Below are 14433 nucleotides of genomic sequence, written 5' to 3' on the forward strand. Positions count from 1 at the left end.
CATGTCTTTAAATAGTAAATACAGATATTCCCTGTTAAATAAGGACTAACCGGAGCAACCTGTTGGCACTACATCCAGAGTTGTGTTCATTAGGCACCAAAAGGAAGAAAAATGGACTGGAACAGGGACTACCTGGCTGGGACTACCTGGACTTATCCAATAACAAATGCTCAAATGCAAAAGGTTTTACAACATTTTCTGCTGTTGCGTGCCCTAATGAACATGACCCATGATTTTTCAAAACACAATCATCCACTCACACAGCATTCTTTATATCTATGTGATATTGTAGACTTATCAGCTAAATATACATCTATGGGCTGGTTTCCCTAATGAACCCTAATGAATACGACCCAGAACTTTTCAGAACACAATCATCCTCTCACACAGAATTCTTTATATCTGGTTGATCTGGTTGATATTGTAGACTTATGAGTTAAATATACAACTATAGACTGGTTTCCCAGACACAGATTAAGCCTAGTTCTAGACTAAAAAGCATGTTCAATAGAGATTCTCCACTAGGCTTAATCTGTGTCTGGGAAACCTTCCCTATGTTATACAAATTGACAATTGGTTTATGAATTGAATCTAATTTTGGATGTTTTGTCTTTTCATTTTCTCTCTGGTAGATATTTTTGTGCTGATTGCCTCGGTTCCGGTGGTTGCTGTACGTAACCAAGGCAATGTGCTTGCCACGTCCCTGCGCAGTCTGCGCTTCCTGCAGATTCTGCGCATGCTCCGCATGGACCGCCGTGGAGGCACCTGGAAACTACTGGGCTCCGCCATCTATGCACACAGTAAGGTATGATGTCCATAAACACTTACTCCATCTTCTCCCACAGTAAGGTATGGTGTCCATAAACACTTACTCCATCTACGCACACAGTAAGGTATGATGTCCATAAACACTTACTCCATCTACTCCCACGGTAAGGTATGGTGTCCATAAACACTTACTCCATCTACTCCCACGGTAAGGTATGGTGTCCATAAACACTTACTCCATCTACTCCCACAGTAAAGTATGGTGTCCATAAACACTTACTCCATCTAATCCCACGGTAAGGTATGGTGTCCATAAACACTTACTCCCTCTACTCCCACGGTAAGGTATGGTGTCCATAAACACTTACTCCATCTAATCCCACAGTAAGGTATGGTGTCCATAAACACTTACTCCATCTACTCCCACGGTAAAGTATGGTGTCCATAAACACTTACTCCATCTACGCACACAGTAAGGTATGGTGTCCATTACCACTTACTCCATCTACTCCCACAGTAAGGTATGGTGTCCATAAACACTTACTCCATTACGCACACAGTAAGGTATGGTGTACATTAACACTTACTCCATTACTCCCACAGTAAGGTATGGTGTCCATTAACACTTACTCCATTACTCCCACAGTAAGGTATGGTGTCCATAAACACTTACTCCATCTACGCACACAGTGAGGTATGGTGTCCATAAACACGTACTCCATCTACTCCCACAGTAAGGTATGGTGTCCATAAACACTTACTCCATCTACTCCCACAGTAAGGTATGGTGTCCATAAACACTTACTCCATCTACTCCCACAGTAAGGTATGGTGTCCATAAACACTTACTCCATCTACTCCCACAGTAAGGTATGGTGTCCATTAACACTTACTCCATCTACACCCACAGTAAGGTATGGTGTCCATTACCACTTACTCCATCTACTCCCACGGTAAGGTATGGTGTCCATAAACACTTACTCCATCTACTCCCACAGTAAGGTATGGTGTCCATAAACACTTACTCCATCTACACCCACAGTAAGGTATGGTGTCCATAAACCCTTACTCCATCTACTCCCACAGTAAGGTATGGTGTCCATAAACACTTACTCCATCTACTCCCACAGTAAGGTATGGTGTCCATAAACACTTACTCCATCCAAGCACACAGTAAGGATTGTGTCCATTACCACTTACTCCATCTACTCCCACGGTAAGGTATGGTGTCCATAAACACTTACTCCATCTACTCCCACGGTAAGGTATGGTGTCCATAAACACTTACTCCATCTAATCCCACGGTAAGGTATGGTGTCCATAAACACTTACTCCATCTACTCCCACGGTATGGTATGGTGTCCATAAACACTTACTCCATCTAATCCCACAGTAAGGTATGGTGTCCATAAACACTTACTCCATCTACTCCCACGGTAAGGCATGGTGTCCATAAACACTTACTCCATCTACGAACACAGTAAGGTATTGTGTCGATAAACACTTACTCCATCTACTCCCACGGTAAGGTACGGTGTCGATAAACACTTACTCCATTACTCCCACAGTAAGGTATGGTGTCCATAAACCCTTACTCCATCTACTCCCACAGTAAAGTATGGTGTCCATTAACACTTACTCCATCTACTCCCACAGTAAGGTATGGTGTCCATTACCACTTACTCCATCTACTCCCACTGTAAGGTATGGTGTCCATAAACACTTACTCCATCTACACCCACAGTAATGTATGGTGTCCATAAACACTTACTCCATTACTCCCACAGTAAGGTATGGTGTCCATAAACCCTTACTCCATCTACTCCCACAGTAAGGTATGGTGTCCATTACCACTTACTCCATCTACTCCACCGGTAAGGTATGGTGTCCATAAACACTTACTCCATTACTCCCACAGTAAGGTATGGTGTCCATAAACACTTACTCCATCTACTCCCATGGTAAGGTATGGTGTCCATAAACACTTACTCCATCCAAGCACACAGTAAGGTATGGTGTCCATTAACACTTACTCCATTACTCCCACAGTAAGGTATGGTGTCCATTAACACTTACTCCATCTACTCCCATGGTAAGGTATGGTGTCCATAAACACTTACTCCATCCAAGCACACAGTAAGGATTGTGTCCATTACCACTTACTCCATCTACTCCCACAGTAAGGTATGGTATCCATAAACACTTACTCCATCTACTCACACAGCAAGGTATGGTGTCCATAAATACTTACTTGATTACTCCCACAGTAAGGTATGGTGTCCATTACCACTTACTCCATCTACTCCCACAGTAAGGTATGGTGTCCATAAACACTTACTCCATCCAAGCACACAGTAAGGTATGGTGTCCATTACCACTTACTCCATCTACTCCCACAGTAAGGTATGGTGTCCATTACCACTTACTCCATCTACTCCAAAGGTAAGGTATGGTGTCCATAAACACTTACTCCATTACTCCCACAGTAAGGTATGGTGTCCATAAACACTTACTCCATCTACTCCCACGGTAAGGTATGGTGTCCATAAACACTTACTCCAGCTACTCCCACGGTAAGGTATGGTGTCCATAAACACTTACTCCATCTAATCCCACAGTAAGGTATGGTGTCCATAAACACTTACTCCATCTACTCCCACGGTAAGGTATGGTGTCCATAAACACTTACTCCATCTATGCACACAGTAAGGTATGGTGTCCATAAACACTTACTCCATCTACTCCCACGGTAAGGTATGGTGTCCATAAACACTTACTCCATCTAATCCCACAGTAAGGTATGGTGTCCATAAACACTTACTCCATCTACACCCACAGTAATGTATGGTGTCCATAAACACTTACTCCATTACTCCCACAGTAAGGTATGGTGTCCATAAACCCTTACTCCATCTACTCCCACAGTAAGGTATGGTGTCCATAAACCCTTACTACATCTACTCCCACAGTAAGGTATGGTGTCCATTACCACTTACTCCATCTACTCCCACTGTAAGGTATGGTGTCCATAAACACTTACTCCATCTACACCCACGGTAATGTATGGTGTCCATAAACACTTACTCCATCTACTCCCACGGTAAGGTATGGTGTCCATAAACACTTACTCCATTACTCCCACAGTAAGGTATGGTGTCCATAAACACTTATTCCATCTACGCACACAGTAAGGTATGGTGCCCATTACCACTTACTCCATCTACTCCCACAGTAAGGTATGGTTTCCATAAACACTTACTCCATCTACTCCCACAGTAAGGTATGGTGTCCATAAACACTTACTCCATCCAAGCACACAGTAAGGATTGTGTCCATTACCACTTACTCCATCTACTCCCACTGTAAGGTATGGTGTCCATAAACACTTACTCCATCTACACCCACAGTAATGTATGGTGTCCATAAACACTTACTCCATCTACTCACACAGCAAGGTATGGTGTCCATAAATACTTACTTGATTACTCCCATAGTAAGGTATGGTGTCCATAAACACTTATTCCATCTACGCACACAGTAAGGTATGGTGTCCATAAACACTTACTCCATCTACTCCCACAGTAAGGTATGGTGTCCATAAACACTTACTCCATCTACTCCCACAGTAAGGTATGGTGTCCATTACCACTTACTCCATCTACTCCCACGGTAAGGTATGGTGTCCATAAACACTTACTCCATTTACTCCCACGGTAAGGTATGGTGTCCATAAACACTTACTCCATCTACTCCCACAGTAAGGTATGGTGTCCATAAACACTTACTCCATCTACTCCCACGGTAAGGTATGGTGTCCATAAACACTTACTCCATCTAATCCCACGGTATGGTATGGTGTCCATAAACACTTACTCCATCTAATCCCACGGTATGGTATGGTGTCCATAAACACTTACTCCATCTAATCCCACGGTAAGGTATGGTGTCCATAAACACTTACTCCATCTACTCCCACGGTAAGGTATGGTGTCCATGAACACTTACTCCATCTACGAACACAGTAAGGTATGGTGTCCATAAACACTTACTCCATCTACTCCCACAGTAAGGTATGGTGTCCATAAACACTTACTCCATCTACTCCCACGGTAAGGTATGGTGTCCATTACCACTTACTCCATCTACTCCCACGGTAAGGTATGGTGTCCATAAACACTTACTCCATCTACTCCCACAGTAAGGTATGGTGTCCATAAACACTTACTCCATCTACTCCCACGGTAAGGTATGGTGTCCATTACCACTTACTCCATCTACTCCCACGGTAAGGTATGGTGTCCATAAACACTTACTCCATTTACTCCCACGGTAAGGTATGGTGTCCATAAACACTTACTCCATCTACTCCCACAGTAAGGTATGGTGTCCATAAACACTTACTCCATCTACTCCCACGGTAAGGTATGGTGTCCATAAACACTTACTCCATCTAATCCCACGGTATGGTATGGTGTCCATAAACACTTACTCCATCTAATCCCACGGTATGGTATGGTGTCCATAAACACTTACTCCATCTAATCCCACAGTAAGGTATGGTGTCCATAAACACTTACTCCATCTACTCCCACGGTAAGGTATGGTGTCCATGAACACTTACTCCATCTACGAACACAGTAAGGTATGGTGTCCATAAACACTTACTCCATCTACTCCCACAGTAAGGTATGGTGTCCATAAACACTTACTCCATCTACTCCCACGGTAAGGTATGGTGTCCATTACCACTTACTCCATCTACTCCCACGGTAAGGTATGGTGTCCATAAACACTTACTCCATTTACTCCCACGGTAAGGTATGGTGTCCATAAACACTTACTCCATCTACTCCCACAGTAAGGTATGGTGTCCATAAACACTTACTCCATCTACTCCCACGGTAAGGTATGGTGTCCATAAACACTTACTCCATCTAATCCCACGGTATGGTATGGTGTCCATAAACACTTACTCCATCTAATCCCACGGTATGGTATGGTGTCCATAAACACTTACTCCATCTAATCCCACAGTAAGGTATGGTGTCCATAAACACTTACTCCATCTACTCCCACAGTAAGGTATGGTGTCCATGAACACTTACTCCATCTACGAACACAGTAAGGTATGGTGTCCATAAACACTTACTCCATTACTCCCACAGTAAGGTATGGTGTCCATTACCCCTTACTCCATCTACTCCCACAGTAAGGTATGGTGTCCATTAACACTTACTCCATCTACTCCCACAGTAAGGTATGGTGTCCATAAACACTCCATCTACTCACACAGCAAGGTATGGTGTCCATAAATACTTACTTGATTACTCCCACAGTAAGGTATGGTGTCCATAAACACGTATTCCATCTACGCATACAGTAAGGTATGGTGTCCATAAACACTTACTCCATGTACTCCCACAGTAAGGTATGGTGTCCATTACCACTTACTCCATCTACTCCCACAGTAAGGTATGGTGTCCATTACCACTTACTCCATCTACTCCCACAGTAAGGTATGGTGTCCATAAATACTTACTTGATTACTCCCACAGTAAGGTATGGTGTCCATAAACACTTATTCCATCTACGCATACAGTAAGGTATGGTGTCCATAACCACTTACTCCATCCAAGCACACAGTAAGGTATGGTGTCCATAAACACTTACTCCATTACTCCCACAGTAAGGTATGGTGTCCATAAACACTTACTCCATCTACTCCCACGGTAAGGTATGGTGTCCATAAACACTTACTCCATTACTCCCACAGTAAGGTATGGTGTCCATAAACACTTATTCCATCTACGCACACAGTAAGGTATGGTGTCCATTACCACTTACTCCATCTACTCCCACAGTAAGGTATGGTGTCCATAAACACTTACTCCATCCAAGCACACAGTAAGGATTGTGTCCATTACCACTTACTCCATCTACTCCCACAATAAGGTATGGTGTCCATAAACACTCCATCTACTCACACAGCAAGGTATGGTGTCCATAAATACTTACTTGATTACTCCCACAGTAAGGTATGGTGTCCATAAACACGTATTCCATCTACGCATACAGTAAGGTATGGTGTCCATAAACACTTACTCCATGTACTCCCACAGTAAGGTATGGTGTCCATTACCACTTACTCCATCTACTCCCACAGTAAGGTATGGTGTCCATTACCACTTACTCCATCTACTCCCACAGTAAGGTATGGTGTCCATAAATACTTACTTGATTACTCCCACAGTAAGGTATGGTGTCCATTACCACTTACTCCATCTACTCCCACGGTAAGGTATGGTGTCCATAAACACTTACTCCATTTACTCCCACGGTAAGGTATGGTGTCCATAAACACTTACTCCATCTACTCCCACAGTAAGGTATGGTGTCCATAAACACTTACTCCATCTACTCCCACGGTAAGGTATGGTGTCCATAAACACTTACTCCATCTAATCCCACGGTATGGTATGGTGTCCATAAACACTTACTCCATCTAATCCCACGGTATGGTATGGTGTCCATAAACACTTACTCCATCTAATCCCACGGTAAGGTATGGTGTCCATAAACACTTACTCCATTACTCCCACAGTAAGGTATGGTGTCCATAAACACTTACTCCATCTACTCCCACGGTAAGGTATGGTGTCCATAAACACTTACTCCATTACTCCCACAGTAAGGTATGGTGTCCATAAACACTTATTCCATCTACGCACACAGTAAGGTATGGTGTCCATTACCACTTACTCCATCTACTCCCACAGTAAGGTATGGTGTCCATAAACACTTACTCCATCCAAGCACACAGTAAGGATTGTGTCCATTACCACTTACTCCATCTACTCCCACAATAAGGTATGGTGTCCATAAACACTCCATCTACTCACACAGCAAGGTATGGTGTCCATAAATACTTACTTGATTACTCCCACAGTAAGGTATGGTGTCCATAAACACGTATTCCATCTACGCATACAGTAAGGTATGGTGTCCATAAACACTTACTCCATGTACTCCCACAGTAAGGTATGGTGTCCATTACCACTTACTCCATCTACTCCCACAGTAAGGTATGGTGTCCATTACCACTTACTCCATCTACTCCCACAGTAAGGTATGGTGTCCATAAATACTTACTTGATTACTCCCACAGTAAGGTATGGTGTCCATTACCACTTACTCCATCTACTCCCACGGTAAGGTATGGTGTCCATAAACACTTACTCCATTTACTCCCACGGTAAGGTATGGTGTCCATAAACACTTACTCCATCTACTCCCGCAGTAAGGTATGGTGTCCATAAACACTTACTCCATCTACTCCCACGGTAAGGTATGGTGTCCATAAACACTTACTCCATCTAATCCCACGGTATGGTATGGTGTCCATAAACACTTACTCCATCTAATCCCACGGTATGGTATGGTGTCCATAAACACTTACTCCATCTAATCCCACGGTAAGGTATGGTGTCCATAAACACTTACTCCATCTACTCCCACGGTAAGGTATGGTGTCCATGAACACTTACTCCATCTACTCCCACAGTAAGGTATGGTGTCCATAAACACTCCATCTACTCACACAGCAAGGTATGGTGTCCATAAATACTTACTTGATTACTCCCACAGTAAGGTATGGTGTCCATAAACACGTATTCCATCTACGCATACAGTAAGGTATGGTGTCCATAAACACTTACTCCATGTACTCCCACAGTAAGGTATGGTGTCCATTACCACTTACTCCATCTACTCCCACAGTAAGGTATGGTGTCCATTACCACTTACTCCATCTACTCCCACAGTAAGGTATGGTGTCCATAAACACTTACTCCATCTACTCACACAGCAAGGTATGGTGTCCATAAATACTTACTTGAGTACTCCCACAGTAAGGTATGGTGTCCATAAACACTTATTCCATCTACGCATACAATAAGGTATGGTGTCCATAAACACTTACTCCATGTACTCCCACCGTAAGGTATGGTGTCCATAAACACTTACTCCATCTACTCCCACAGTAAGGTATGGTGTCCATAAACACTTACTCCATCTACTCCCACAGTAAGGTATGGTGTCCTTTAACACTTACTCCATCTACTCCCACAGTAAGGTATGGTGTCCATTAACACTTACTCCATTACTCCCACAGTAAGGTATGGTGTCCATTAACACTTACTCCATCTACTCCCACAGTAAGGTATGGTGTCCATAAACACTTACTCCATCTCCTCCCACAGAGCAGGGTTTCCTTTAGGACAATGTGGCGCCGGATATTTGACAGACAGTGTTTTAATTTACCCAGTAGCTCTCCAGTACCGGATTTGGAGATGTAATTTATAGTGTCCTCATTTAACTCCATCTATGTAAGTCATGGAGTCCTCATAATTCCATCAGAGAAAGTGCCCTGATCCAACTCCATCTACAGTGCCTTCAGAAAGTATTCAGACCTCTTGACTTTTTCCACTATTTGTTAGGGTACAGCCTTAATTCTAAAGTTGATTCAATTGTTTTTTCCCCTTATCAATCTACACACAATACCCCATTATGACAAAGCAAAACAGTTTTTTTAATGTTTGCTAATTTATTACTAATAAAAAATGTGAAATATTACATTTACATAAGTATTCAGACCCTTTACCTAGGACTTTGTTGAAGCACCTTTGGCGATTACAGCCTCAACGCTACAAGCTTGGCACACCTGTATTTGTGGAGTTTCTCCCATTCTTCTCTGCAGATCCTCTCATGCTCTGTCAGGTTGGATGGGGAGCGTCGCTGCACGGCTATTTTCAGGTCTCTCCAAAGATGTTTGATCAGGTTTAAGTCCGGGCTCTGGCCTTGCCACTCAAGGACATTCAGAGACTTGTCCCTAAGCCACTCCTGCTTTGTCTTGGCTGTGTGCTTAGTGTTGTTGTCCTGTTGGAAGGTGAACCTTCACCTCGGTCTGAGGTCCTGAGCGCTCTGGAGCATGCTTTCATCAAGGATATCTCTGTACTTTGCTCCGTTCACCTTTCCCTCGACCCTGACTAGTCTCCCAGTCCCTGCTGCTGAAAAACATCCCCACAGCATGATTCTGCCACCAGCATGCTTCACCGTAGGGATGGTGCCAGGTTTCCTCCAGACGTGACGCTTGGCATTCAGGCCAAAGAGTACAATCTTGCTTTCATCAGACTAGAGAATCTTGTTTCTCATGGTCTGAGAATCTTTAGGTGACTTTTGGCAAACGCTAAGCGGGCTGTCAAGTGCCTTTTACTGAGCAAAGGCTTCCGTCTGGCCACACTACCATAAAGGCCTGATTGTTCGATTGCTGCAGAGATGGTTGTCCTTCTGGAAGGTTCTCCCATCTCCACAAAGTAACTATAGAACTCTGTCTGAATGACCATCGGTTTCTTGGTCACCTCCCTGACCATGGCCCTTCTCCCCTGATTGCTAAGTTTGGCCAGGTGACCAGTTCTAGGAAGAGTCTGGTGGTTCTATTTAAGAATGATGGAGGCCACTGTGTTCTTGGGGACCTTCAATGCTGCAGAAATATTTTGGTACCCTTCCCCAGATCTGTGCCTCGACAAAATCCTGTCTCGGAGCTCTACGGACAATTCCTCCAATCTCATGGCTTGGTTTTTGCTCTGACATGGGACCTTATATAGATAGGTGTGTGACTTTCCAAATCATGTCCAATCAATTGAATTTACCACAGGTGGACTCCAATCAAGTTGTAGAAACATCTCAATGGAAACAGGATGCACCTGAGCAAAATTTTTCGAGTCTCATAGCAAAGAATACTTATCTAAATAAGTATATTCGGTTTTTGGTTTTTTATTTTAATACATTTGCAATTTCAACCTATTTTTGCTTTGTCTTCATGGGGTATTGTGTGTAGATTGCTAAGGATTATTTTGGGGGGGTTACTACATGATTCTATATGTGTTATTTCATATTTTTGATGTCTTCACTATTATTCTACAATGTAGAAAATAGTACAAATAAAGAAAAACCCTTGAATGAGTAGGTGTGTCCAAACTTTTGACTGGTATTGTATTTCAATCTGTAAAGTTCAGAGTGCTTCACGTCCCTAAATACACATCAGAACTGTATGTTTCTGTGTGACTGGCTTTTAGGAGCTGATCACCGCTTGGTACATTGGCTTCCTGTCCCTCATTCTGGCCTCCTTCCTGGTGTACCTGGTGGAGAAGGATGATGTCACCATGGAGGTGTCGGATACTGATAGCCCCACCACTAAGCCCGAACCCCAGGACTTTGACACGTATGCCGACGCTCTGTGGTGGGGCCTGGTATGTATTTGTAGAAAGACCCGTAGTTGGTACCTGCCCAGGTCTTTGTTTTAAAAGAGAATCTCAGCCAACTGGTATATTCCCAGTTTGTGTTTCCTAGAGAGCGCGTTTGCCCTATGTTTAGTAATGCGCGGATAACCGCGTGGCGGGCGGGTTTAGGATCATGAAATATTGTGTGGATGAAGGGCAGGTGGGATAAAGAGAAAAAAATACCTTGAAAAAAATCTATAAATGTTTCATTTTTATGCAAATTATATCTACAATATAGTCTACATTTACGTTTTTCTTTCATTATTTTAGACTACCTGGCATTAGTGCGTAAGCCTAAGTTTGAGGGCCTAACTGTACGCGCGCCAAAAAGGCCTACACGCCAATCGCCGAATGCTTTTGGGAATGGCATTAAAAAGTTAACGTTATTCACAGAGGCGAAAAGGACAATGTCGGAATTGAAAAGCTGTGAAATGGAGAGTTGAAAATAAAGAGAGGGTCAGAAAGAAAATACATTTTTGGTAAAGATTTGGTAAAATGGTAAAAGAGGATGATAGGCAGTGCCAGCTATATTGTGTGTGTGATGATTGTGAGGTGCTATACAAATTCCACAGTCACAAGACGGGGACTTCAAAAAGGCTTATGGCACATCAAGGGAGCTGTAGCCTGCTGTTCAGATGAGTTAAATAGAATCTGAAATCTGGACACTGACTGTAGGTCTATAACAGCTCACATTGCCTTAATATTAACTCCTGCAGAATTAAGCATTTCTTACAGTAAAATGATACACCAAATGTACATTTTGACATGGGCACAGGAGTGGAGAAATATGATTTATTTCTTTCAGCATCTTGAGAGAATGTGGGGGGCAGGACCAAGTTTGGGAAACGGAGTGTACAAAACATTAGGAGCTACAATACCAGCTGGCAATGTCACACTTGTCAACTTTTAACTTTGAAATCAAGATCCTACCTGCATCTTTACAAATACAGCAGCATTCACATTACCAACCATTTTGTAAATTTCTTCAGTTTCCATGGCGCCGTGTATGAAGATCATGTCTCTCTCCCCTGTACGTAGATCACATTGACCACCATTGGTTATGGGGACAAAACCCCAAAGACGTGGGCTGGGAGACTGTTAGCTGGCACTTTTGCTCTCATTGGAGTGTCCTTCTTCGCTTTGCCTGCAGTAAGTAAAATCTCTTGGAGATAGGGTTTAGTCCATGATTACATTATTGTGAAATGTATGAATTATCACATACTTTACACATGCATTTGTTTTGAAATTGTACATCAAGATGCAAATTCTATACCACGCCAGTGTCAATTTGCTCGAATGTTAAAATAATGATTAATTATGTACTGTATAGTAAGACCACTTATTTACCCAGTTGTCATTCTTCAAGGATTAGGTGACTGAATCATCAAAATGAAAAAGTAGTATTTTATTGATGAATAAGGTCTGTTTCCTTAATGGATACATAGAGTATTTGATATAAAGTGTATGTTCCTTAGGCTATGTGTAAACTTGGTAAACTCAGTGGATTCGCAAAGGCGATCAATAGTTGATTAAAGGCCCAGTGCAATCAAAAACGTGATTTCCTGTGTATTATATATTTTCACGCTGAGTTTGGAATAATATTGTGAAAATGATAATACATTTTTGTGTAATAGCAGTTTGAAAAGACTGCATTACATTTTTGCCTGTTTTAGTGGAATGGAATTTTGGCCTGCTTGGTGACATCACCAGGCGGCTAATTAGTTAACAGACCAATAAGAAAATGAATTATAAACCTCTCTGCCAATAACAGCTAGTTTTCAGCTTCATTTCTTGCTTGAGAAATTGCTCTTTACTAAGAAGCAATTTTTGTTGAAGACATTCACACTAAGGTACTTAATTATTACCCAGAAATGATATGATATATTGAGATAAAAACGGTTGCATTGAACCTTTGATGCTGTCTTTTCCACAATAGGAACGATAGTTAATGAATGCTGCCTGTCTCCCCCCCTAGGGCATCTTGGGCTCAGGCTTAGCTTTGAAGGTCCAGGAGCAGCACAGACAGAAGCACTTTGAGAAGCGTAGGCATCCAGCTGCTGGGCTTATTCAGGTGAGACTACAGTAACAGTAAAGGTGGAATGCCTCTCACACATACAAAAGTCCCTTAATGGTTATGGCATACAATGTCTGAATGAAACTCCTTGAGAGAAAAGGGACATTTTTTATTATGAAGGGATATATTTTACTGGCACAACCTATAACTTTGATTAAGTAAAGAGACCGTATATCTCAAACTGGGGCACATTCTGAGTGTACACTTGCGGTTGCCTCCCTAGGCACATATATGATTATCCTGCCTGTATGGTTATGAATCCTGGCACCAGCCCTACTCTGTATCTCTATGTCTATCTGTGCTTGGAGTTAAAAACAATTATCCAAAATAAGCCAGCAGTGTTATTAAAAATCTTAATGAAACATTCAGCGACAGTTCAAACAAATTGTTATTCAAAAAGTTTTCGGAGTACTAAGAAAACGTTTCATATTAACGATATCAAAACTTTCACAACGTTTAAAGAATGTTCTCAGAATGTTATTTAATCACCTATCCTTTCCGTTGTCAGACCTATACATTCGTTAATTAAATGTTCACAGAACCCACCTTCAACCTAAAAACAAATGTTAACAAGACTGTCTGGAATGTTAGCTTTTGTTCTCAGAATGTATAAAAAACATTCAGTTTTACCGGTCAGGAAACTTGAGGGTTTTGTTCACAGAACCAAAAAACACCTGCTTCCACAAATTCTAAGGAACCAAATGTGCTCGCTGGGGAGACTTGAGAAAACAGGATAGATCTGGTATATCGCATTAATGGAAAAATGACAGCGGACCAAAGACTAAACCCTGTGGGGCCTCTGACATTAATTCTGACATTGGTATTATATAGACAAAAGTACTGACTAGTGATTTCCTTTAAGGTACTGTCAAAAACGTGATTTTAATTATAATTCCACACTACGAGGTAAAAAGAACTCTGAAATTGTGAAAACTATGATAATACCCTCTTTGTGTAAGAGCTGTTTGTAAAAAAAAAAAAAAAAAAGTGTAATCTGATCTGATTATCCTGACCAATGGCCAATCTTTTATTTGAATACCCATTTAAAAAGGAGGATGCATAAAGGCGTCCGCATGCTTCCCGTCTAAAACAGTTCAGAACAGTTTGTGCTTATATCATGACAACATTTTGTGACGTTTTGGTCTTCGGCAAGGTTTTCTTGTCCCATCGCGTTCTAGCGACTCCTTTTGGCAGGCCAGGTGCCTGCAAGCTGACTCCGGTCGCTAGTTGGACTGTGTTTCGTCCGACACATTG

At 42.1% G+C, this 14433-nt stretch overlaps 1 protein-coding gene across 1 annotated transcript in view; it reads left to right on the forward strand.

Annotated features, from left to right (window-relative positions):
- The window catches only part of kcnq3 (potassium voltage-gated channel, KQT-like subfamily, member 3), a 162755-nt gene that overhangs the window by 112072 nt on the left and 36250 nt on the right, over nucleotides 1-14433 (forward strand). Inside the window, exons 4-7 of the mRNA XM_065013223.1 lie at nucleotides 633-805; nucleotides 10902-11075; nucleotides 12144-12254; nucleotides 13081-13176. Of these exons, the coding sequence (XP_064869295.1) occupies nucleotides 633-805; nucleotides 10902-11075; nucleotides 12144-12254; nucleotides 13081-13176 (554 nt within the window). The remainder of the gene's footprint in view (nucleotides 1-632; nucleotides 806-10901; nucleotides 11076-12143; nucleotides 12255-13080; nucleotides 13177-14433) is intronic.

Source organism: Oncorhynchus nerka, linkage group LG9b (genome assembly GCF_034236695.1).
Source record: "Oncorhynchus nerka isolate Pitt River linkage group LG9b, Oner_Uvic_2.0, whole genome shotgun sequence".
NCBI classification, from domain to species: domain Eukaryota; kingdom Metazoa; phylum Chordata; class Actinopteri; order Salmoniformes; family Salmonidae; genus Oncorhynchus; species Oncorhynchus nerka.